This window comes from Mus caroli, chromosome 7, assembly GCF_900094665.2.
Source record: "Mus caroli chromosome 7, CAROLI_EIJ_v1.1, whole genome shotgun sequence".
In the NCBI taxonomy this organism is placed as follows: Eukaryota; Metazoa; Chordata; class Mammalia; order Rodentia; family Muridae; genus Mus; species Mus caroli.
In genome coordinates, this window is record NC_034576.1 from 145,105,695 (window position 1) to 145,127,724 (window position 22,030).

General features: G+C 51.2%; 1 protein-coding gene across 1 annotated transcript in view; it reads right to left on the minus strand.

The window, feature by feature from the left end:
* Positions 1–16,624, minus strand: part of Th (tyrosine hydroxylase) — a 36,552-nt gene extending 19,928 nt beyond the window's left edge. The window contains exon 1 of the mRNA XM_021168275.2: positions 16,089–16,624. Within this exon, the coding sequence (XP_021023934.1) occupies positions 16,089–16,118 (30 nt within the window). The 5' untranslated portion in view covers positions 16,119–16,624. The remainder of the gene's footprint in view (positions 1–16,088) is intronic.
* Positions 16,625–22,030: the final 5,406 nt, after the last annotated feature.

Below are 22,030 nucleotides of genomic sequence, written 5' to 3' on the forward strand. Positions count from 1 at the left end.
GGAGGAGAGAGAGGGAAATGATGTAAATGCAATACATACATGTGAAATTTAAAACCACTGCGTAAGGGCAGATCAGCACGCTCGCAGTTCTAGGTCAAAGTCCCATTTTGCGAAGTCATAAGACAAACAACTTTGCCTTCCCAATGCAGAGTCTCCAGCACTCATTTTTATGATGTGAGAGTCTTTGTTTCTCAGCCAGTATAGGGAAAGAATATCTTCAAAGCCCGTAACTGATACAGGATTGGTGGATAACTCTAAAGAAATGAAAACCTTTTGTTGGGAGTGATTTTAAAGTGGGCAAAGGACTTGAATAGACCAAGAACATGCAGACCGCCAACCTGTGAGGGACCATCCGCTACCAGGGAGGTGCCATGAGGAAGTCATCCCCTACCAGGGAGGTGCCACCAGGAAACCATCATCCAGGTCAGGAAGAATGAGTGTGAGCCAGGACATAGAGAACCGAAGTCTTCTTGGTGGGGACTATTTGGAGATGAGTTTCTAGAGGAATAGCAGTGCTTGCCTGTCAATCCAGCACTGAGAAGACTGAGGCAGGGGAGGGTTACAGTTAAAAGCCAGCTTTGTCTACATAGAGAGCGCCTATTTCAATCAAAACCTCAAAACATAGCCTATAAAACAAACCAGTCTGGTCAGTTCTTGAATGTTAAACCTAGAATCTCTATATGATGTGATTGTTTTTATCCAGGGGTGAACCCAAAGATAGTAATTTGACCTCACCAAAACATGTAAACCATTGCTCAAAACGTTCCAACTGTGCTCTGTAGCCCTCAAACGGCAATTCAAATGTCTACTGACCAATGACTGAACAGAGCAAGCTGTGGCCACCTACACAGTGGGATACTATCCAGCCATAAGGAGGAAATGCATTCTGACACTTACTACAAGAATTGATCTTGAAGCCACGGCATTAAGTGAAAAGAAGCCAGACTCAAAAGAACACACGAGGAAGGAGGTCCCTGGAGTCACCAAACCCAGACACAGAAAGCCAGCCCCGGGGGTGGGGTGGAAAGTCAGTATTTCATGGGAACAGAGTTCCAATTAGGAAGTTGGAACTTTTTAGAGGTGGGTGATGGGGAGGTCTGCATGATACCATGATCAGGTTTCGTGTGGCTGAGCAGTCACTGAGACATGGGCAAGGTGAGAAATTAATTTATCCATATGTAGCTCAAGGATATGCTGCTGCCCCGCATGTGTGAGGTCCTAGGTTCAATCTCTAGCCACTACAATATTTATTCCAACAGACTCCAGGGCTGGGGATAGCCCAGTGTCTAAAGTGCTTGTCATGGGAGTGTGAAGACCTGAGTTCAAATCCCCAGGACCCACATAAATTTGGGTGTGGTAGCACATATCTATAACTCAGTAGCAAACAATAAGAACGTTCTCTTAAACAAGATGGAAGGCCAAGGACAATTGCTGAGGCGGCCTTCTGACCTCCACACATGTGCTGTGGCACACGTGTGTCCATCCTCACAAACACACACAATGATTTGTAAAGGAGAAAGGTTTTTTTTTTTTTTTTTGTGTGTGTGTGTGTGTGTGTGTGTGTGTGTGTGTAAGAGGCCACAGAAGGAATGCTCTGGCAGAGAAGGGAACAGAATTACCCTTTCTTTTCCTTAACAGTTTTCATGTGTGGTCCACATTGCACCAGGAACTGGACTAGAAGGAAGTCCATGCAGGACCAAGGCTGTCTGTTACATGAAGCAGAGAAAGCAGCCTTAACCCTGGCAGCCACTAGACAAACAGAGTCACCAGCCAGGCAGGGCAGCAGGAGACAGTAAAACCCGCACTTAAGGACCCCTTCTTCAGCCATGAGAAGTGGAGGAACTAACTAAGCCCAGAGACAGGGGGGGTACCCTGGCCTCCTCCCAACCTGGGGTTACATCTAGGTCAGCAAGGCTTGCAGAGCCTGAGGCTTGAGGCCAGCCCACGACTACTCTGGTAGGCCCCATCCACCCTCACCCCATGTCCATCCCTCCTCGGGGAAACTCCAAATCAGATGCAAAATTTACAAAAGACCAGTCCTGACACACAGGATGCTCCCCTCAGCTATCCAGCCCTTAGACATTAATAGGCTTGGAGCCCTCCAGGGCAACCATAACCTGAACAGTGTGGTGAGGTGGACAGCAACGGCTCCACCCTACAGTCAGGCTCAGTTGCTATTTATTTCTCCTCCTTTGAAGGCCTCAGAACCACTTATTGATTTTTGTATTAAGACATGTTATCTCCCATTACATAGCCAAGTGGAGAAAACAGAGGCGCGGGCAGCAGCTACCTGGTCTCAGGCACTGCTCTTAGCCTCTGGGACCATCTTTCCCCTACGTTCTCCTGGCTTAATCACCTCTACAGACAATGCTGCTCTGTGGTACAAAGGTACCTTAGAAACATTCTCTTCCCTCTCTTCAACTCCTCAGTGAGAAGGAGCAGGAGTGAAGCCTCTGAGAAGGGCAATGAAGCCCAGGCCCTGCAAGTCTGGAAGGCGCCTGCCTGTCTCCCCGTGAACCTCATCTGATAGCTGCAGGAACAGCAAGCATTAATGCTCAGACGCCACCTTTGCTGGGTCCTTTATCTGTCCACCATCGGCACAGGGCCACGTGGAACTAAAGCCTGCTGACTCCTTGCACGCATGAGAGGGCTAATTGCTGGAACACAGAATCCAGAGCCCCGTGTGACAGCTGTGTGGCGCAGCTTGCCCTGGCTGCCAGTGCCTCAGGGACAGGAAGGACAGGAGCAAAATAGGAAGGGAAATGGATGGAGAGATAGATGGAGAGTGGATGAGAGGAAAGATGGGTAGAGAGATAGATGGAGAGAGGAGGTAGAGGAAGCCATAGAGGGAGGTGGAGGGAGGGAACAAAAGGGGAAAATGAAGGATGAGCGGATAGAGCAATGGGTAGAAAAATATATGGAGGGGGATAGAAGAAATGATGGATATATGTAGGGAGGGAGGAAGGGAGGGAGGGATGAGTAGAAGGATGAAAGCACTGGGATGGAAGGATGGATAAGGAAGAGGATGGGGGAGGAAAGGAGGGAGAAAGGGGGAGAGAAAAGAGAGAGGATGGGGAGAGAAGGGGGAGGGAGAGGGGGAGGGAAAATTGAGGGGATGGGGAGGAAAGGATGGCTAAGGGAGAATATAAAGGAGGAAGGGAGAGGGGGAGGGAAAAGGGAAGAGATAGGGGGAGGAAGGGATGGAAGGATGGATAAGGGAGATGATGGGGGAAAGAGAGAGGGAGAAGGGAAAAGAGAGAGGATGGGAGAGGGAGGGAGGAAGAGAAGGGGAGGGAAAAGGAAGAGGATAGAGGGAGGTATGGATGGTGAATCGATGGATAAAAGGATGGATAAAGGAGAGGATGGGGGAGGGAGAGAGGAGTTGGTAGAGGAATGGATGAAGGGGATTAGAAGGATGGAGGAAATGATTGAGGGAGAGAGGAAAGAAAAAAGAAGTGATAGAGGGGTGGAAAGGGTAGGGATGGAGGGGGAGAGATAGCAAAAGGGGTGGATGAAGGGGTGGATGGAGGGAGGATAGCAAAAGGGTTGGATGGAGAGATGAAAGGATGGGGTAATAGAAGTGGGAAGGAAGGGAAAGAAGGAAAGGGGGGAAGGAGCTGTAGCCTACCCATTAGTAAGGAGGTCTCTAAGCTCTTTGAGGTGACACATAGGCTCTGTATGTCTGGGGAGAGGTTCAGGGCACACAGAGGACAGGGATTTAGCTTCCCCACTTCTTCTTTGACTGTTGACTTTGTCACCAGGCACACGATGACCTTTTGGAATGAGTGGATAGGATGTCTACGGCTTTGTACTTATTATTGAAGTAACAGCTTTGTAGCTAGGGAAAAAAAAATCTGATTATAAAAGTAACCTTTGCTCATCTGAAGGCAGAAAGCGTAGGAGGCACAAGGAGGAGAAAATGGTCTCTAAGCATCCCAGAGCATCACACAGAGCTCAGAGGCCCCGGAAAACAAGGCAGCAATACCAGTGAACACCCCAGATTCAAGGTGGAGGCCACGCTCAGGGATGAAATGAGGAGGACATTGGGCCAGGGATGTAGCGTCTATGTTCTGATCCTCTAAGGCAAGGGCTGCCAGGCTGCATGGTGGATGAGACACGGCTGCTGCATCCAGTCTCTACATCCCTATCCCTGGAACACACACTGAAGGGCCTTCCTCACAAAGCAGAGATACGCTTCGTAAATGACCCTTTAGATTGGACAGTTGCCATCAACTGGGTCCGAGTTTCAGGAGGCACCAAGCCCCAGAGTGGCCAAGGTTTTACAAGCACATGCACGTACACAGATACACACGTACGTACGTACATACATACACACACACACACACACACACACACACACCTGACACTTCTGTGCCCAGCTTTACATGGGTTCTAGGAGTTCACATTCAGGTCTGCATGCTCATGTGACAGGAGAGAGAAGCTTCTGGGGGGGGGGTGGTCAGTAAAACTTCAAGTCAGACTCCTGAAGTCCTCGGCTTCCCCACAGGCACTCAGGCATCCTTAGCTGAATGTGTGCATTTATGTAAGCCACCAGTCTGTGTGCCCCCATGTCCTTTTAGGTGGTAAGGAATCCCCTACCCAGGCCTCCTTCTCTATCCTCCTGGGAGTTCTACCTCCTACCCAGAGAGTCAGATTTATTGAAGTGTGAGGCTAAGGAGTTTATGACCAAGAAAAGAAAAATATCACTAAAGGTGGCAATCTTCGGAGCCCCAGAGAGCAGAACCCAGAACCTGTTGATGCTGCATGGAAGGGGCTTGGGAGCCACTGCTGCCCACCCTCTTTCTTCCTAGAGAATGATGGTTGGTGCCCTCTCTACACTGGGCCAAGTGCTGCCAGGCTCTGTGGGGCTATCACAGGGTCCCACAAAGGAACCTGGCTCTGCCCCTCCGGCCCATGAGCCATGCTCAAGTCCAGGGTCCACATGACCACTTCTCAATGAGCTGGTGTCCCAACCTGTGCAGTAGCTAATCTGGGATCGAACCTGCAGGCAATGGTGAGAACTGGCAGGGTGCCCAGGGTGGGGTGAGTGATGGGCCTGGCATAGTCAGGTGGTTGTCAGGCCTTAGGCTATACCAAGGCTACAGCACACAGTGTTCTCCCCAGGGCACCACAGAAGCACCAAGCTCAGCTTCCTGCCTGGTAGTCTGGTCTGTGTCACTCTGACAGGAGGAAACAACTACTCCACTGGGGACAGGCAGAGGCTCAGCTGGGTTGGGAGACAGAGTAAGGGACAACAGTGGTTAAGCAGCTTGGGGACCTGGGAGAGGGACAAGTGTCTAGGTTGAATGAGGGTCCAGTGGGCACAGCAGGGGCTCAGATGAAGGCAAGGGTGAAGGATAGGGGTAGTGAGACTTAATGGGTACTCAGAGCCAGGATGGGGGTCACAGAGTGTGGATAGGTGGGACATTGAAGATAGCTCTGTTGGGACCCCTGTCACTCAGGTCTTAGTGCCTTTGCATCAGACCAAGGAGCAACGTGAGGTCACAGCTCTCAGGTCTCCAGGCAAAATCAGCATTTGGAGCAGGCCATACAGTGTCTCTGCTTAGTGGACCCCTTTCCCAGCACTGGCCAATTTACCTCTTCCTCTCTGTGGCAGGGCTCTTCTTTGCCCAGGACCTGTAGAGACCCTACATTTGCCTGTTGGTTGGCTCCCTCGCGTGGCCGACTGAGGTATAACATCTGCCCCACAAGTGCCCCCCTGTGGCCAACTGTAGTATAACCTTCAATAGGTGAGGGCTGTCAGTACAGAGACTGTGAGGCTCAATCAATAAGCTGCTGGGTGTTGAGAGAATGTACCTCTGAAGAACTCGGGGTTACTGACATTTGATAGACGAAGACAAACACCAAAGATTTCAATATCCCAGACTTCAGGGTCCACTCAGGTCCCTCGAAGGCCCTGACCTTGTTGGCAAGGAAGTGAGGAGGGGGGGGTGGGGGCTGTGCATTTCTAGGGCCATGTAAGTCAGAACTTCAAAGAAGCCATTGGCAATAAATGCCAAGAAGTGGGAGGATTTCTGACCTTGAGGTCTCTGGAGACTAGCCACACACACACACAGAATTGCCTAGAAAGACTATGTGTCTGCCCAGGCTCCAAGCCTCCTCGGCAATGCCATGTCCCTGCCTTGTCCCACGGAGGCAGGCCCGTTATGATGGCTATCCCAGCAGTTCATGTGGTGCAGTGGCCCCAGCATTTGGGGGACTCTGTCAGCACTCCTCTTCATTTGCCTGAAGAGGAGACAGGACAGAAGCTTAGGAAGCCATGGTTGGAGGACCTAGACTTTTGGTCCAGGCTGCCTCTGCTAGCTTAGGAGAAGGACTTTTTTTTTTTTTTTAATTTATTCACTTCACATCCCGCTCGATGCCCTCCCCCCTAGTCACCGCCTCTCACAATCCTTACATCACCCCCATCCCCTTCTCCTTTGATCAGATGGGGTCCCCTGGTTTCCCCCCACACCCTGTCACCTCAAGTCTCTGCAAGACTAGGAGTTTCCTCTCCCATTGAGGCCAGACAAGGCAGCCCAGCTAGAAGAACATATCCCATATACAGGCAACAGCTTTTTGAATAGCCCCTTCTCCACTTGTTCAGGACCCACAGGAAGGCCAAGCTGCACGTGCATCTGTTCCATAAGTGGGGGGAGGTCTAGGTCCAGCTGGTGTGGTTTTGGTTGGTGATTCAATCTGAGAGCCCCAAGGGTCCAGGATAGTTGACTCCATTGGGATTCCTGCAGAGTTCCTATCCCCTTAGGGGCTGCAATCTAGATAAGGATTTCTTAAAGAGGGAGATAGAGAGGTTCCACCCACATTGCTTCGGAACACAGTCATTAGAGCTGTATCCTTGGGGCTTCCCTGGCCAGGTGGACTGGGGCCGAGCTGATTTAGAGTCTTAAGGCCTGAAGCTGAGTCTGCTCTGGCGATGGGGTGCTCAGCTCTAGCCTAGTGATATAGCCCTGTGGATCACATGGCCAAGATTTCCACCATTATCCCATCGTTCAGGGATACACTGGAGCTAAGGACATGGCAGGGCAGGAAGACCAGAGCTCTAGACCTATGTTCCCAAACTGCATTCAGAAACGTGTGATATACAGGCTTCTGTGGCATCCCGGAGCTGCAAGATGTAAGCATGGCCAGTCTCTGTTTCACCCATGTCTCCACCTTTCTCGTTGTTTGTCTGTCTTCTTCTCTGTCTATATAATTCTGTCTCTCTTGATTGCTGTCAGTGTGGCTCTGTCTCTCCATCTCTGTGCCTGTCTGCATCTGTCCGTGTCTGTGCCCATTAGGCCTCTTTCTTTGTCTCTGTCTCTGTCTCTGTCTCAAGCACACAATAAGAGATAGGGTATAACCATGTGGTCACATGATGGTACCCTGGCTCCAATTTAAGGTAAGAGCCCAGAAAAGGGGGTCTTAAGAGATATCAGAGAATCCAGCTACAGTGGGAAACCTGGCTCCATCAGGATGCCCTTGGGAACCTATACTGGTCCACAGGACCTCAGAGAGAGGAAAAGAGCATTCTAGAAGGCCCCACACTAATGCTATGGTTATCTAGCTAGAGTAGGTAAAAGGAAGCCAGGCCAAACTTAGGGTCAGGCAGTGGTCCCCAGAAATGAAAAAAAATGCCAAAAAGGAGTATCGTCTGGGGTGTCACAGGCAGTGCATCACAGTGTCTCCAGTGTTCCTTTGCAGTTCTAACTTGGGTATGGCAGATGGATAAGGCCTGGCCTAGGACAAAGTGTCCCAGACATGTGCACAGGCCAGCACTCCCCATATGCATTCACTCTCACACTAGCTACATATGAAATCCTCAGCACCAAGGCCTCCCTCAACTGCTGCAAATGGCCACAAGTACACACTTGCCAGCTCACATGTGTATGTACACAGCAACACCCATGCTCCCACATACGGTAAGACAAGGGGACACTAACATAGCCTTTCTCTCACACATGGCAGAGGGATTGTTCCTGGGCCCAGAACTGGACGGAGTAGGACAGGGTGCCTCAACCCTGTGTCTGCAAGGTTGGACTATCTCCAGGGATGGCTCCAGTACTCCATACTCCTCTAGGCTCCAGCTCCATGCAGCCCTACTCAGAGCCCTTGCTCCCTCCTTTCTCCCAAAGCAAAGCCAGAACAAGAGAAAGTATGGAAGGCAGCAAGGCCTCTGCTGTTCTATGGCGGCTGGCCTCTGAGGACCAACATGTCTCTGCTGCGGTAGTCGCCCACTCAAGGGGCTGACCTCTGATCTCAGGGACACAAAGGGCAGTAGATAGGGCATACCTGGAGTGTCTAGGGACTGGATCTGGTCAAAGTTCATACCTGGAAACAGGAGACCCACCTCCTAAAACTTGCCTAAGCACAGGTGCTCCCCATCTGGCGTGTGAGGCCCCAGGGCCTTACTCTTTACCATTGGAGATCCAAAGGCCACCTGTCCCTTCTTTGACCAGGTCTTTGTATGGAAGGGACCCTCTTGTTAGAGCCTCTGGTTTCCTGGCCCTTAGCAGGGGTCTCCATGACTGAGTGTGGAAACTGTACTTTCCAGACCCCAGGGACTCCTCCCTGAGGTACTAATGCTGACAGGGACCACCAGACAGGAACCTCTAGCTACAGGACTTTTTCCTGCATGAACCTTCATGTAACGTTGAGGGTAGCAGGGCCAGCACTGGTCAGCACACCATAAAGTTCCCAGCCACAAATAGACCACCTAGTTCCCTTCCTACTCCGATGTTGCCCAATGTCTTGGAGCCCTGAAGACGTATCAGGATCCCCCTCATCCCCAACTGCTTTTCTTTTTCCTGTAGTGTTCCCTACTGAGCCAATCAGGCTCTGAGATCCTCCCAGGTGATCCAGAAGTCAGAGAGACCCTTCTCAGCCCCTCATTCTGGCACATTGACTGTCCCCAGCACCGGATGAGGAACAGAACAGAAAATACGCGATGAGGCGACTATTTTGTTTAGAAAGAGTGAAGAGCAAAGCCCCCACCCCCACCCCGACACTGCCCCACCACCCATCCGCCACCCTCCCCTCCATGACGCCAGATTCATGAAGATAGGAAAGCAGGTGTGGAGGTGAGAGAGCACCATCTGTGCAAATTTCGAGGCCAGGGAAGAGATAAGGGATGAGGTGATGGGGGGGAAGAGATGCAGATTGTGGGAGGGGGAGACACTGAATGACAACAACCATGACTCAGCTCATTACTGTTGTTGCCTCTGGGAATGAAGCACCTGTCCTGCTTTGGGTGCAGAACAGAGACACCCTCCCCCCCCCACCTCCTGCTCGTATACCCTGCAGGGGCTGTAGGAACTCGCTCAGCTCTTAGTGCTGGAGCAGGGTTTCCATAATCAAGGAGCTGCTTTCTGCCATGGATACATCTTTGTGTACCCACAGAGAAGGCACTGCCTGCATGTCCTCTGACAATGGCAGGAATTCTCTGGTACCACAGACCCACCCATACCCCTCAACCTAATCTCCAAGGCTCCCTCAGTGACATCCTCAAGCCTGCTGCCCTTCTGCACCCATTAACATCCCACACTATTCCCACAAAGCAGGTGCAGACAGCAGGAGCTCACATGGTTGGGGAAAAGATCCCAAATCTGAGCTCTCTGCATCCTGACCCCAGAGGATGCTTAGAACCTCTCTCCCTGTGCCCAGCGGAAACTGTCTGTTCCCTCTTCCTTAGCTGAGCCAGGTACTCATGCACACACATGCAACACCCCAGCAGAGTATGGAGAGCACACAAATGCAATGCAAATGTGAGTTCCCCAAAATTAGTGCTCCAGATAGGTAAAAAATGAAGCATTTTCAAAGAATCTGAATAAATAGGACACTCCAATGCCCTTAGAGTGTTTTCATATTCAGAGCAGAGAGCTCCTGGAAGCATCTTAGTAATACACCCCTCACCAGCTGCAGAGTCTATGGACCAGACCCCAAATATCATAGCTGACAAGAATGGTATAGCCTCACTCAATAAATAGAGTGAAGAGATCAGATATCAGTACCTAAATAAATTCCATAGATACCTGTGAACATAGGAGAACTGATGGAGAGAGAGAAAAATAGGGAAAGATGGAGGATGGATGATGGATATTAGATGAGTGGAAGGTTGGCATGGATGGTAGATAGATGGATGGGTGATGGATGAATGTATGATGGATGGAGGGATGGATGGGTAGATTGATGGATGGATGATGGGTGATGAATGGATGGAAGGATAGATGAATGGATGATGGGTGATGGATGGATGGATGGTGGGTGGATAAAAGGTTGGAATGGATGGATCATTGGGGAGATGAGTGAACAGATGGAGGATAAATGGCTGGGGATGGAAGGGTAAGTAGGTAGGTGAAGTGGAAACTCTAGTTTCTTTGGAAAGTCAATTATGTTGTCAAATGATGTTTTGCTGGGGCACATAGGTGACAGGATACCTTGCTAAAGCAGACACAGATGAAAGAATGTTTTGATATAGCAGACATGTGAAAGGACCTGTGATGAGGGAGTATAAATTTGACCCCACAGACAGTGGGAGATGAACACTGAGCATTGGTTTGGTTTGCTCCACCTTGCTAGTCTTCCCTAATGACACGTATGTATTGGTTTGCCTTACACAGCATTGTTGGGCTCAACTTGTGGTAATACTCCCATTGAGAGAAACTTGCCCAAGAACTGCTTGAGAGGTTCCTGCAGCAGCTTTCCACTTCAGAGGCCTAGCCTCAGGCCTGCTGGTATGTGTGCCTGATGTCTACCTGCCAAAAGGACTGGACAGTAGTTGCTGAGTTGTATTTGGTGTTTGCCATGGGACTGAACTGCTGTCAAGGAAGATCAAGCTTGCCCCCAAAGAACCATTGCCCATATCCTAATAACATTTCTCTTCTACTACCTCTGCTGGGTGATGGGCTAGAGGAGAGGTTGGACAATTATTAAAAGTAGACTGTAAAACATTTATGCTGTAGGCACACACTACCTGTAGGGTAAGTGAGTAGATGGATTGGTGAGTGGATGGGCAGATGGATGGAGGATGAGAGGGATCAATAGGTGGATAGAAAGGTGAATATATGGATTGGGATACATGGATGGGCTGATAGGTGAGAGAATTGGTGGCTTGATGGATGGGTGGTGAATGGGTAGAAGGGTGGGTAGATGAATGGATGGATGAGGGATAGATGAGTGGAGAGATAGAAGAATGGTGGATTCAAAGGTGAGTAGATGGATAGATTGGTGGGTGGAGGAGTAGTAAACAGTGGGAGGCACATTGTCTTCACAATGTACCCATGAAGCTGTGTCTCTACTTTCAGATGCTGAGAATCCTCTACTCATCCATGTCCCCATCTCGTGGGTCTGCTGGACAATCATCATTCTAGGAAACTTCTCTGAAATGTAAGGCCCTCTTACCCCTGCTGCTGGCAGGAAAATCTCCTCACAACCCTGGACCACACCTTTGCCTAGTACCTGTTCTGTACTGTTCCCATATCCCACTGGCACCGGTGAGGGGATGAGAGGCGTAGGAGATGAGAGATGCTTGTAAGGCTTCTAGGGCAAAGACATCCAGGGACAGGGATGGAGACCTCACCCACAGCCCTCTGTGTGAAACTCCATCTTTTTCTGAGGGGGAAGCAGTCAGCTTTGCTAACAAGCTCAGATATGAGTTAGAGTGGCAATGAAGTATGCATAAGACCATGGAGAGGCTGCCTGCATGTGCCCATGTCCAGGGTCCCCTGGACATTTTGGGAATAGCACATGGTTGGGGTCCTGCATAAAGGTCTGAGCCTCAGGTACTTGCTCACGGCCCTCATGCGTCCATGTGTTAGCAGATGAGGGTACTCTTGTGTACAAGCTCCCATACTTATGGCCAAGTACCTCTGATATAGACCCCAGAACTTGAAGAGTGGCCGGAAATAGAATTATTTCCATCCATCAGCAATGGCTACCTGCAAGATCCTGAGAAGCAAGAGGAGAGAGACTGGCTAGAAGGAAGAGCACCCAACCAACCTCATGGAACTTACCCAGAGGCCGGTGTGGCCACAGAACCAGAGGCCCAATATGCTCCAGGCCCATGTTCCAGAGGGATCAAAGAATTCTGGGGACCCAGATGTGAGGGTTTTCTACAGAATCTAGAGGGTACTCTAGGTCAGTAGACCTCTATAATGCTGGGGGACATCACTCTGCCTGGAACAGTTCTCATGCCATCAGCATAGGAGGCCATGGGACCTATTGTCAGCCTCATCCTGAGCCTCTCATAAGGCTCTTCTGTGATCCTGTCCACTCCCCAGAGGACATCAGAGCACATGTCCAGTAAGTGGCCTTGGACAAATCACCTCTAGGCTCCCCACACCCTCATCTACGTCTCTACTGCTGTGTGGGCAGTGGGCTGGTGGGGCCATCCTGGCCCGGAAGCCCTGAACCATAAAGACGCCGCCTGCCTTCTTTTTTTTTTTCTTCTTTTTTTGATTCTGTAATTTTATAGCAAAAAGAAAAGATAAGTCAGCTTTGATTGGCAATAATTTTATTGGCATAAGCTTTTATCCCTCTCTGTTCAGGGGAACAGAGAGTTTATGGCCATCTCCCCATCTCAGCCAGAGCGGGTGGGGTGACAGGCTGCAGCTCTGATTAGGGGCTCTCTTGGGCCTGGTTTCCCACACCCTTGAGGTGCTGGGAAATGAAGCAGCCTGTGATGGAGACAGCCTCCTGATTCCCCTTTTTCCCTCTCTACCCTTGGCCTGGATGGCTCCACTTGCAGAGGCTCTGGCTCTACATGCCTGTAAGTTGGTTTCTTCACCTCTTCACCTAAAAGTCTGATATTAGTGAGTCAGTGAGACTCTTGGCAGCTCCCCCATGATAGGTCCTACCTGCTGCACTGCAGTATCAGGAATAGTCCCACTGTGCCCTCTAGCCCTCCCCCCAATGACATCCCCACACACTCATAGGCTCAGCCTAGCATAGAGAAAGAGAACAAGGTTGGGGATGGGGGCTGCCCAGTGCTCACAACCCCAAACTACCTAGTATATTCTAGGGTGGACGTCAGCTCTTTTCGGCTGTGAATGAACCAAAGGCTAGTACCGGCTTCAAAGGACCGAAAAAGCCGCAGGGCCACACCTGAAGTGTCGGGGACATTAAAGGGCCCCACCCCAAGTGGCGGCTAGCCCAGACAAGCAAGGGGATGCCCAGAACTCTGACCCAGAGGGAGTGGCCAGGGTGGGCCCAGGGGGCCAACCCCACCCATGAGGCCAGCAGAGGCCCCCCATAGGACTAATCCCACCCATGAGGCCCATAGACCCCCCCACATAGGGCCAACCCCACCCATGAGGCCAGTAGAGGCCCCCACAATGCCTGAGTCTCTGGCCTGGGGCTACACCCTTGGGGTTCTTGGGAACTCCTCGAGATGGGTTCTGCCTGCCTCTTGAGTTGAGGGCCTTGTTCCCTATGGGAATGCTGGAGTTAAAGGCATGGTATGGTAGGGGCCTCCTAGGGCCAGGTCGACCTTACTTCAAAAGACTACCAGTTAGGATTAAGGTTGGGTCAGTCTGGGATCCCTGGAGAAAATTATTGCCACGCAGCACATCCTCCATAGGCCTCTTCCCCAGGATTCACAGCGCCTACAAGGGTCCCCAACAAGCCCCTGGTACAGCAGCAGTAGCAGCAGCAGCAGACTGAACTGCAGAGGACCTCTTAGCTTTAATTCCACCAGTACAAGGCCATATACTCTAAGGTGAGTACACCAAAAGATCAGCTGCCTTAACTGGCCTCCTCTGATTAGCATGAAATAGAGCTCCCAAGGTCTGAGGCCCAGGTACCCTTACCCACAACAGCACAGGGGCTCCATATGAAGCATCTTAGGGAAACCCCTTGATAGGGCTCTACTGTGGACCAGACCAGGGGCTGACCCATTATGGAGTTCCTTCTCTCCACAGCCCTAGGCAGGGTCCTTTGATTTAGCTCTAGAGCTTGAGGTCAGGGAGCTAATGATACCCACAGGGTCAAACGGAGAAGGCCCAGGTGGTGGTCCACACCCACCTACCTAGTGGAAACTCCAGCTTCAGGTCTACTTTGGTGCAGGAGGTCCAGCTCCTCATTCCTAGTGTACCTGATGGAATAGCCAGCCACTAGGATGGATTCTAGCTTCAGGCCTCCCAGATGATTCCATGCAATGGCTAGGCCTAAGGGGCTGGGGTCCAGATGTGAGGCCTTCCTAAGCAGAAGATTACCCTCTTGCATCAGGAACAAGGCCAGGTTGGAAGTTGTAGCCAGCGGCAGGAACCCTCTGGCTGCCTGCTTTCTGTTTTTCCAGGGCAGAGAGCGAGGAATCACTAATTGGCGTCTTGGGCTGCACCTGACCCGACTGTCCTCGGGGACCAGTGACTCAAGGAAAAGCCCACACCCTTCTAGCTGCTCTGCCTCCTGCCTCTCAGTTCCGAACATCCAACATCCCAGCCTCTCTACCTACTGGCCTCCACTTCCTAGCCTCCCCTCCAGCTCTCAGACTCTTCTCCTAGCACCCACACACCCAAGCCCCTCAAGCTCCCAGCTCCCCAAGACTTTCAGCTGCTCAGCCTCCCCCACCCTAAGGATACTCTCCTTGGGATCAGACTGCACCAGGTGTCTCCCTGCACAGGGAGGAGCAGTGCAAAGACCCTGAGGCAGCCGTTAGATGTGCTCGTGGCTGAGGGGGTGGGAAGAAAGGCCGAGAAACAGGTGTGATGAAAGTCTCTGGACTTCAGGGGACGAGACCCACACTTGCACCAGCCCGAGTCTCAGCCACGTAGGAAATAAGGTGGGGGCACCAGGGCCTCAGACCCCACTAACTGTTCTCAGCAGTCTTGCAGCCTCTACTCCTGTAGATTATGGGCCCCAGTATGCCTAGCAGTCAGTCAGCCAGCCTGAGGAGGCACACGGAATTCTCCCAGGAGCCTATACAGCCTCAAGAATGACAGACTGACTGAGCCATGGCCTGGAACCCAGGAAAGTCTGGGAACAGTCCTTCAAATGAGAATTCTGGGAGGAGATGCTTGGAAGTAATAAGATGGTGGTCCAACCCAGAGCATACAGGCATCCATAAGCCCAAGCACCATTGAGGCTCCACCATTTCCCAAGCACCCCTGTGGTGGCCTAGTTCTGCCAGCAGGGCCTTCCCTTCAGGAAGCTGGTTGCTAAGCAGAAACTAGGGTCACCCCACCTCTACCTACCAAGGATGCTGAGGGCATTGGCTCACACTCCAGAAATAACCCGTCCCGGGATGCCCCGTGGGTGACATGAAGGCTGCCAGTGGCTGCATGTCTCTGCTTGCCCATAGATTGTGGCAGCAGGGCCCCCTTCTGATCTCATCTCTTCCCAGTGGAGGTCAGCAGTTGCCCACAGACAGAGAAGTAAGAAGTACAGAGAGTAGTGAGAAGAGGATGGGGAGACCACCTGGAGGTTACAAGCAGCCTGAGGCAGGGTCAAGGCCAGAAGAATAGCCAGAGAGGCGAAGGGACAGCAGGGCTTAGAGACCTGAAGGAATGAGGACAGGCTGGAGAGAAAGTAACAGAGCGTTACCAGGGCACAGAAGTGGCTGGGATGAGGACAGGGTATGCTAAAACAAGGTAGGAGCAGAGGTTGCATGGATGGGCCCAAATACAAAGCCTTACTGGGTTCCAGAGGGAGGACAGCAGGCAAGGCTGGGCATTTGAGCTGGGGCACAGATGGTTATGGGACAGAGAAGGCCTAGCAGACCTGGAGCAGCTGCTGGAGCACCAAGATTCTCCTGCCAGAGCAAAGACAGAAGTGAGAGCCAGACCACATTCAGGAAATAAGGTGATGGGGGACCCTTTGGCCCCAAGCACAAGCCCTTCACTATATAGCTCTTGTAGCTTGTGAGGTCTAAGGCCTGGCCATGGCTTAGTGAGAGTGTACTCTGGAGTTAAGGTACTCCAGATTGCTCAGCCCTAGACCACTGGGTAGCAGACTCTTTCTCCCTATAACTCCAGTTCTTTTCTGTATCCCCCATATGGGCATCCTTCCCCTCAAAGGCCAACCTCTGATGCCAGGAATGGAAGCCAAGTCACACCAGTCCTATCCCAGAAATAGACTCCAGATTGGCATCCACTCACCTCGGATACCAGATGTTCACCTGTAGGCATACATTTTTTGCGGCTGACTTTTAATAAGTGTTCGACCTCTTTTCTAGCCCACCATCCAGCAGAGGCAATAGAAGAGGAAAGTTATTAGGATGCGAAGTGGACCTGTTCAGCAGTTGTTCTTCCGGGCTGAGCGTGATCTTCTTTCTCAACACTTCAGTCCCGTAGCAAACACCAAATACTATTCAGCTGCTTCAGACCAGTCCTTTCAGCAAGCAGACATCAGACATGAACCAGCAACTGTAGTTCAGTCTTTCCAGCAAGCAGACAGACACCAGGCAGATGTAGTTCAATCCTGAAGAAACCCCCAGGCTCGCCAACTGGCCTAAGGCAAGGCCACGGAAGCAGCAAGTTACCACATGAACCTCCGGAGCAGCTCTTGGGTGAGTTTCTCTCAGTGTCAGCATTATCACAAGTTGAGCTCAACAACTCTATGTAAGGCCACTCAATACATGCATGTCTTTAGCAAAGAAGAGCGAGGTGGAGCAAACCAAACCAATGCTCAGTGTTCATCCCCCACCATCTGTAGGGTCATATTTATACTCCTTCCTCCCGGGTCCTCTCACGTGTTTGCTTTAGCAAGCCATCCTTTCACCTGTGTCTGCTTCAGGAAAACATTCTTTCACGTGATTGCTTTAGCAAGCCATCCTTTCACCTGTGCACCACAGCAAAACATCATTTGACATAATTGACTTTCCAAAGAAACTGGAAGTTTCCACTTCATTCACCCTTTCCCCAGGCCACACTGACCAGGTCAGGCTATGATTGGAGTCCAAGCCTACATCTTCCCAGTGTCCCCACATGACAAGGAAGATCCCATGCCTCCATTCTATCTCATCTCTAAGACCTCAGGTTGGATCTGGCATGGGATGGGAATGAGGTTCCATGGGACAAGACATCTCCAGGACCAAAAATATAAACAGGCAGGGGGAGGGGTACTGTACTTGGCCCCAAATGTAGGCCTTTACAAGTGTTAGCATCTTGTGGCCTGCCTGGACAGCTGACATCATCAGCTCTGCTGGGGAGCAAAAGATAAGGGGCTACCTTCTAGTCACTGGTTTCTGCAAGCATGCCAGATCCACCTAGCCCACTCCCTTCCAGCAACAGCCTTCCACATCAGCTGGTGGGCCGCCTTGCTGTGGGAGCCTTCTGAATTTGCTGTCTGTCCATCTAGCTCCAAGGACCCCACCAACATTCTGATGTTGAAAGCAGCAGAATGTATTGCTATCTTCTAGCCAATAGGATGCAGTAGAAATGATGACATCATCTCTGAGTTTGGGATATAAAAGGATTGTCGATGTCCCCTACTTTCATTCATAGCCCAGCACTGAGGCCAGCCCTGCCCACATGGGCTGGTCTGGGAAGCGAATTCCTGGTCCATCTGTCTGCTCAAGTCCATTGCTCTGCATTTGCACATAGCTCAAAAGCAATTTGTCACATCAAGGCCCTCAAGAGCTGCCAGGTACCAAGTTTGCCTGAGGTGCCTCCACATGGGTTGAACAAGGCTATGTATCTATCAGAGTAGCCACTCACCCACAGGGCTACACAGTATTCTTCTCTACCTGACATCTGACTTTGGTGCAGGGCTGAAGGCTCAGAAATTCCCAGGACTGCAGGATGAGGCACCTGCAAACCTCCTGGGGGTTAGGACCAGGATACATGTCCAAGAGGCTTAATGAAGGCACCCCTTGTTAGTTGAGGCTCCATTGCTTTCCCCAAGGACCACTCCTAAACAAAGCTGGCCTGGAGGATGTCCATCAAGTGCCCTGTTCCCTGCCCCACTCCTGGGGCTGCTTCTCCAGTCCAGCCATGCTCCAGGCAGGCCAGGTGAATGGGTGTGAGTTGGCAGTTCCCTAGCTTGGGACACCCACTCCTCATATATTCTGTGCTCAGAAAGACTGACGTTGGCCATCTTTGGCGAGCAGGCCACTCAAGAGGAAGGCTCAGCTAAGCCAGGGCGGTTTGTGGCCCAGAAGCTGACCTGGCCCCTGCACCTGTCTCTGTTTGCACAAATCCTGTCTCTAATAGACTTAATCGTGGAGCTTTGATGCCTGTGCCAGGGCCCTACAAGTCCTTGGGCCTCCCAACAAACAGGCCATTGTCTGCAACCCAGTGGTAGGCCTGCCTGTTAATGGTTAAACCATTAAACCAAGGAAGACAGCCCTCTCTGAGACCAGAATGAGGAGCCAGAAAAGGCATAGGCATAGCAGCCCCCATCTCTCGGGGTGTTGCTGTCTTGCACTGGGGCCCCCATGGGTAGTCACATGAACATGGGGATGTGTCTGTGTTCTAAAAAGAGGGCATACTGATACCTACCTGGTACCCGTGATCCCCAAAGCAGGTTTGCCAGCCTGTATGAGCCTGGGGCAGTGAAAGATGCTCTAACCCTAGAGACCAGCCACTTGCTGTGCTACCCTAACCCAAAAGACAGTAGTAGCAGTTATGTGAAGAGCCACAGATATGGCTTCCTGGGTTAGAGCACTGGCTGCTCTTCCAGAGGAACTGCATTTCTTGCACCTACATGGTAGCTCACAGACATCTGTGTAACTACAGTTCCAGGATATCTGGTACCCTCTTCCAGTCTCCCTGGGCAGTAGGCATGCATGTGATGTGCATAAATACATGCAGAGAAAACACTCATATATATATATATATATATATATATATATATATATAAAGTAAAATAAAATACCAGCAAGAAGATTTCATACACAGTGAGAACTCAAGATCATTCAAGCTTCTGTGGTAGACAACATGGTGTTACCATAAAACAGGGCCATTCTGGATGTACAGTCACAAGAAGCAAAGCCAGAGACTGCTGCACCTTCTGCAATGCTCAAAACAGCATTACACAGAATAGAAAAGCTCCCAAGTGTTCATGAACCAATGAGAGACAGAACCACATAGTGAAATATTACTCTGCTCAGCAAAAGATGGAGCTGAGTGTGGTGGTGGTGGTGGTGGTGGTGGTGGTGGTGGTGGTGGTGGTGGTGGCTGAATCAGGAGAGTTGCCACAGCTTTGAGGCCATCCTGGGCTACTACTCAAAAATTAAAAAAAAGAAAGGCTAAAGCTATGGCATATACTACAATGGGGCTGAGCCTCTGACTCATGGCTCAATGAAAACCACCAGACGCAAAAGGCCACACATTATCAATGGTACTTAATGCCAAAGAGGCAAGTCCCCAGAGGCAGGAAAAAGAGCAGGAGTTACCAGGAGGTTGGAGGGCAGGGCAGGTTGAGGAATGAGGGATAATAGTCTGCTGGATCCTTTTGGGATGAGAATGTTCTAGAAGCAGATGGCTGTGCTCCCTGTATACACTAACTGCCTGCCAATGGGTTGAGCACTTTTAAAAAGAGACAATCTTATGTGGTGAGAATTCCCCTTAATATAAAACACCAATGGCCCACTTAGATGGGGAAGCTGTGGGTGGAGGCTGTGGCACAGATCCCAAGTTGTGCCTGGCTGTGACTTTGGCTGTGACTACCTAGCTCAGTAATAACATCAAGAGTTCCCAAACACTGGCTGCTTAGCTTAGCAATGGCATTGAAAGTCCCCATACACATACTGGCTGCCTAGATCTGGAATGGCATAGAAGGTCCCCACATGTCGGCTTCCTAGCTCAAGTAATGACATTGAGGGTTCACACACACTTGCTAGTTCAGCAATGGAATCAAGGGTCCCTATTCTTTCTGAAGCTCAACAGTTTCTTTACTCAAACACCTTAGGTACCATACACGTACCAAGCCACCCTCCTTCACCCTAACATTCTGAGATCATGAAGAATTACTCCTGCATCCCTGTCACTTCATCATGGTGCCAATCAACCAACCATCCCTCCAACACTTCTAAAATGGCCCTGGTGACTGGCCTAGCCATTGCAACCATTTATCTCCGCCTCTCCCATTTTCTTCCCACCTCCAGCTGTGCCTCCCCAGGTCCCTGAGATGCAGCCTCACCTACTGCACAGAACTCCTGACCACAACTTCCTACTGTGGTCCCAGTTGTGTCCCCTCTGAATTACCAGGACCCTGACCCCAAAGGCTAGCTTCCCCCATTGTGGACCCTACCTAGTCCTCCCTTACTGGAGATTCTAGAGCTTGGAGTGACACTGTAGTTTTCCAACTACCCACCAGCAGGTGCCCCCTACTACCTCTGTAGGCTTGCTGCCAGCTGCTCCCTGGGAATATGGCCCAAGTTCACCATGAGGAAAGCCATGAATGTGAGCTTTGGGCTTTTCCATCTTCCTGGAAGTTCAAGTTCAAGTGACTGCAGCAAACATTCATGTCCATGTACACCTCCTCCATACTTAGAGACCCTACCAGCCTTGAATAAAGACAGAAACATCTCCTGGCTAGGCCTATCTTCTAGATACGAAGGGCAAGTCCATCCCCTGTCTCTGAAGAGCCCAGCACTGATGAGCCCACAGGACTTTACACCACAGCCTGGGTGACTAACTGACCCTTGAGTAACTATTGGACCCTTGCTAATGTCCAATGTAGCTCCTCCCTCACCACCCCTTAGGAAAGCCCTCTTCAGATGTCCCAGCCAGACTCTGAATCTGCACTTCCCACCAGTCCTCCGCAGTCACATGCCACACACTGCTTTGCAGCAGGCAGAAAGGGGCTGGGGCCTTAGGTTAGTTTGAGGTTATATCAAACCTGTATCTGATGCCTTCTTGGGTCACAAACCACCTATGGACCATACTCACCCCTGGCCCACATCTGTGTCCCAGCTACAGACCAGGTACCCAGTGAGTATCAGTGGAGGGTGGCAACAGACAACCAACTATCTGAATGGCTTCTGAAGGGGAACATGCTGAGTTTAGGAAATGTTCAGGGTTGTAGCCTGCTGGTACCCTACTCACAGGTAAAACCCTGAGCCAGGCAGAGAAGGGAGGAAGCCACAGATGCCATTCTGGGCCAGAAAACAGCACAGGCTACCGTGACCCCTTTTCATAGCCCTTTGAGTGGGCAGTCCAAAGCAGGTGGGGGTCTGGTGAAGTGTCCAGTGTGGACAGCAAGATTCCCGGGGTTCTCGAGCTGTGTCTCCTTCCCCTCTCTTTGCTACAAATTTCTGCCACTTGCTAACAAGCAGGGACTGGGACACCGACTTCTAAGTGCTTAGCATAGCTTGTCACTCACTGTGACCACATGGAGACAGAGGTAGACATTGCCTAACCTGGAGACAGGAACTCAGTGCCAGTCGCATACAGCCACGCATAGGTACACATGACCACACAGAGACAAATATAGTCACACACAAGTATGCACTGCCTCATGCGGCCACACGCAGGCATGTACAGGCATGGAGACACGTGCCCAGCCCTCCTCGCCACACGCAGGCTCTCAGACCCACAGCCACGCCCACAGATCCAGCAACACCTAGCCACTCCCGCAGTGGGTACCCTCAGGCAGTGACAACCCCACAGCCGCCGAGGCGTACGTCCTCAGCCGTGTCCACCCAGGCCTGCAGGTTCAGACAGACACCACCCCAGGCAGCAAGTGTGCCTAGAGCCTGCCAGACTAGGAGACTGTGGGTGTGAGGATGCCCCACCTGAACCTACCTGCCATGTTCAGGGAGGTGGAGCCTTGCTGAGCCACTGTCCCACTTCACAGCTTAGGAGGAAAGAGACAGAAGGGCTGCCTAGTATAGCCAAGGGCCTCAGGTGCTCCTCCTAGGGTATGCATACTCCTCAAGAAAACTCACACTCAGGGATATGTGGTGCTGGGAGTCTCCAGAGCTGTCTTGGTGGCACCACTGGCACCCTAGCCATGCCAGGGGTCCAGCCACCAGCTCTGAGGTTGGCTGCTAACTTCTCACACTGCCCTCTGTGGCAACTTGTTCTAGGCAAATAAGAGGCCCTGCTGGCCAGGGCACAATGGCCAGCCCCTCACCTGCAAGTGGAACCACGTG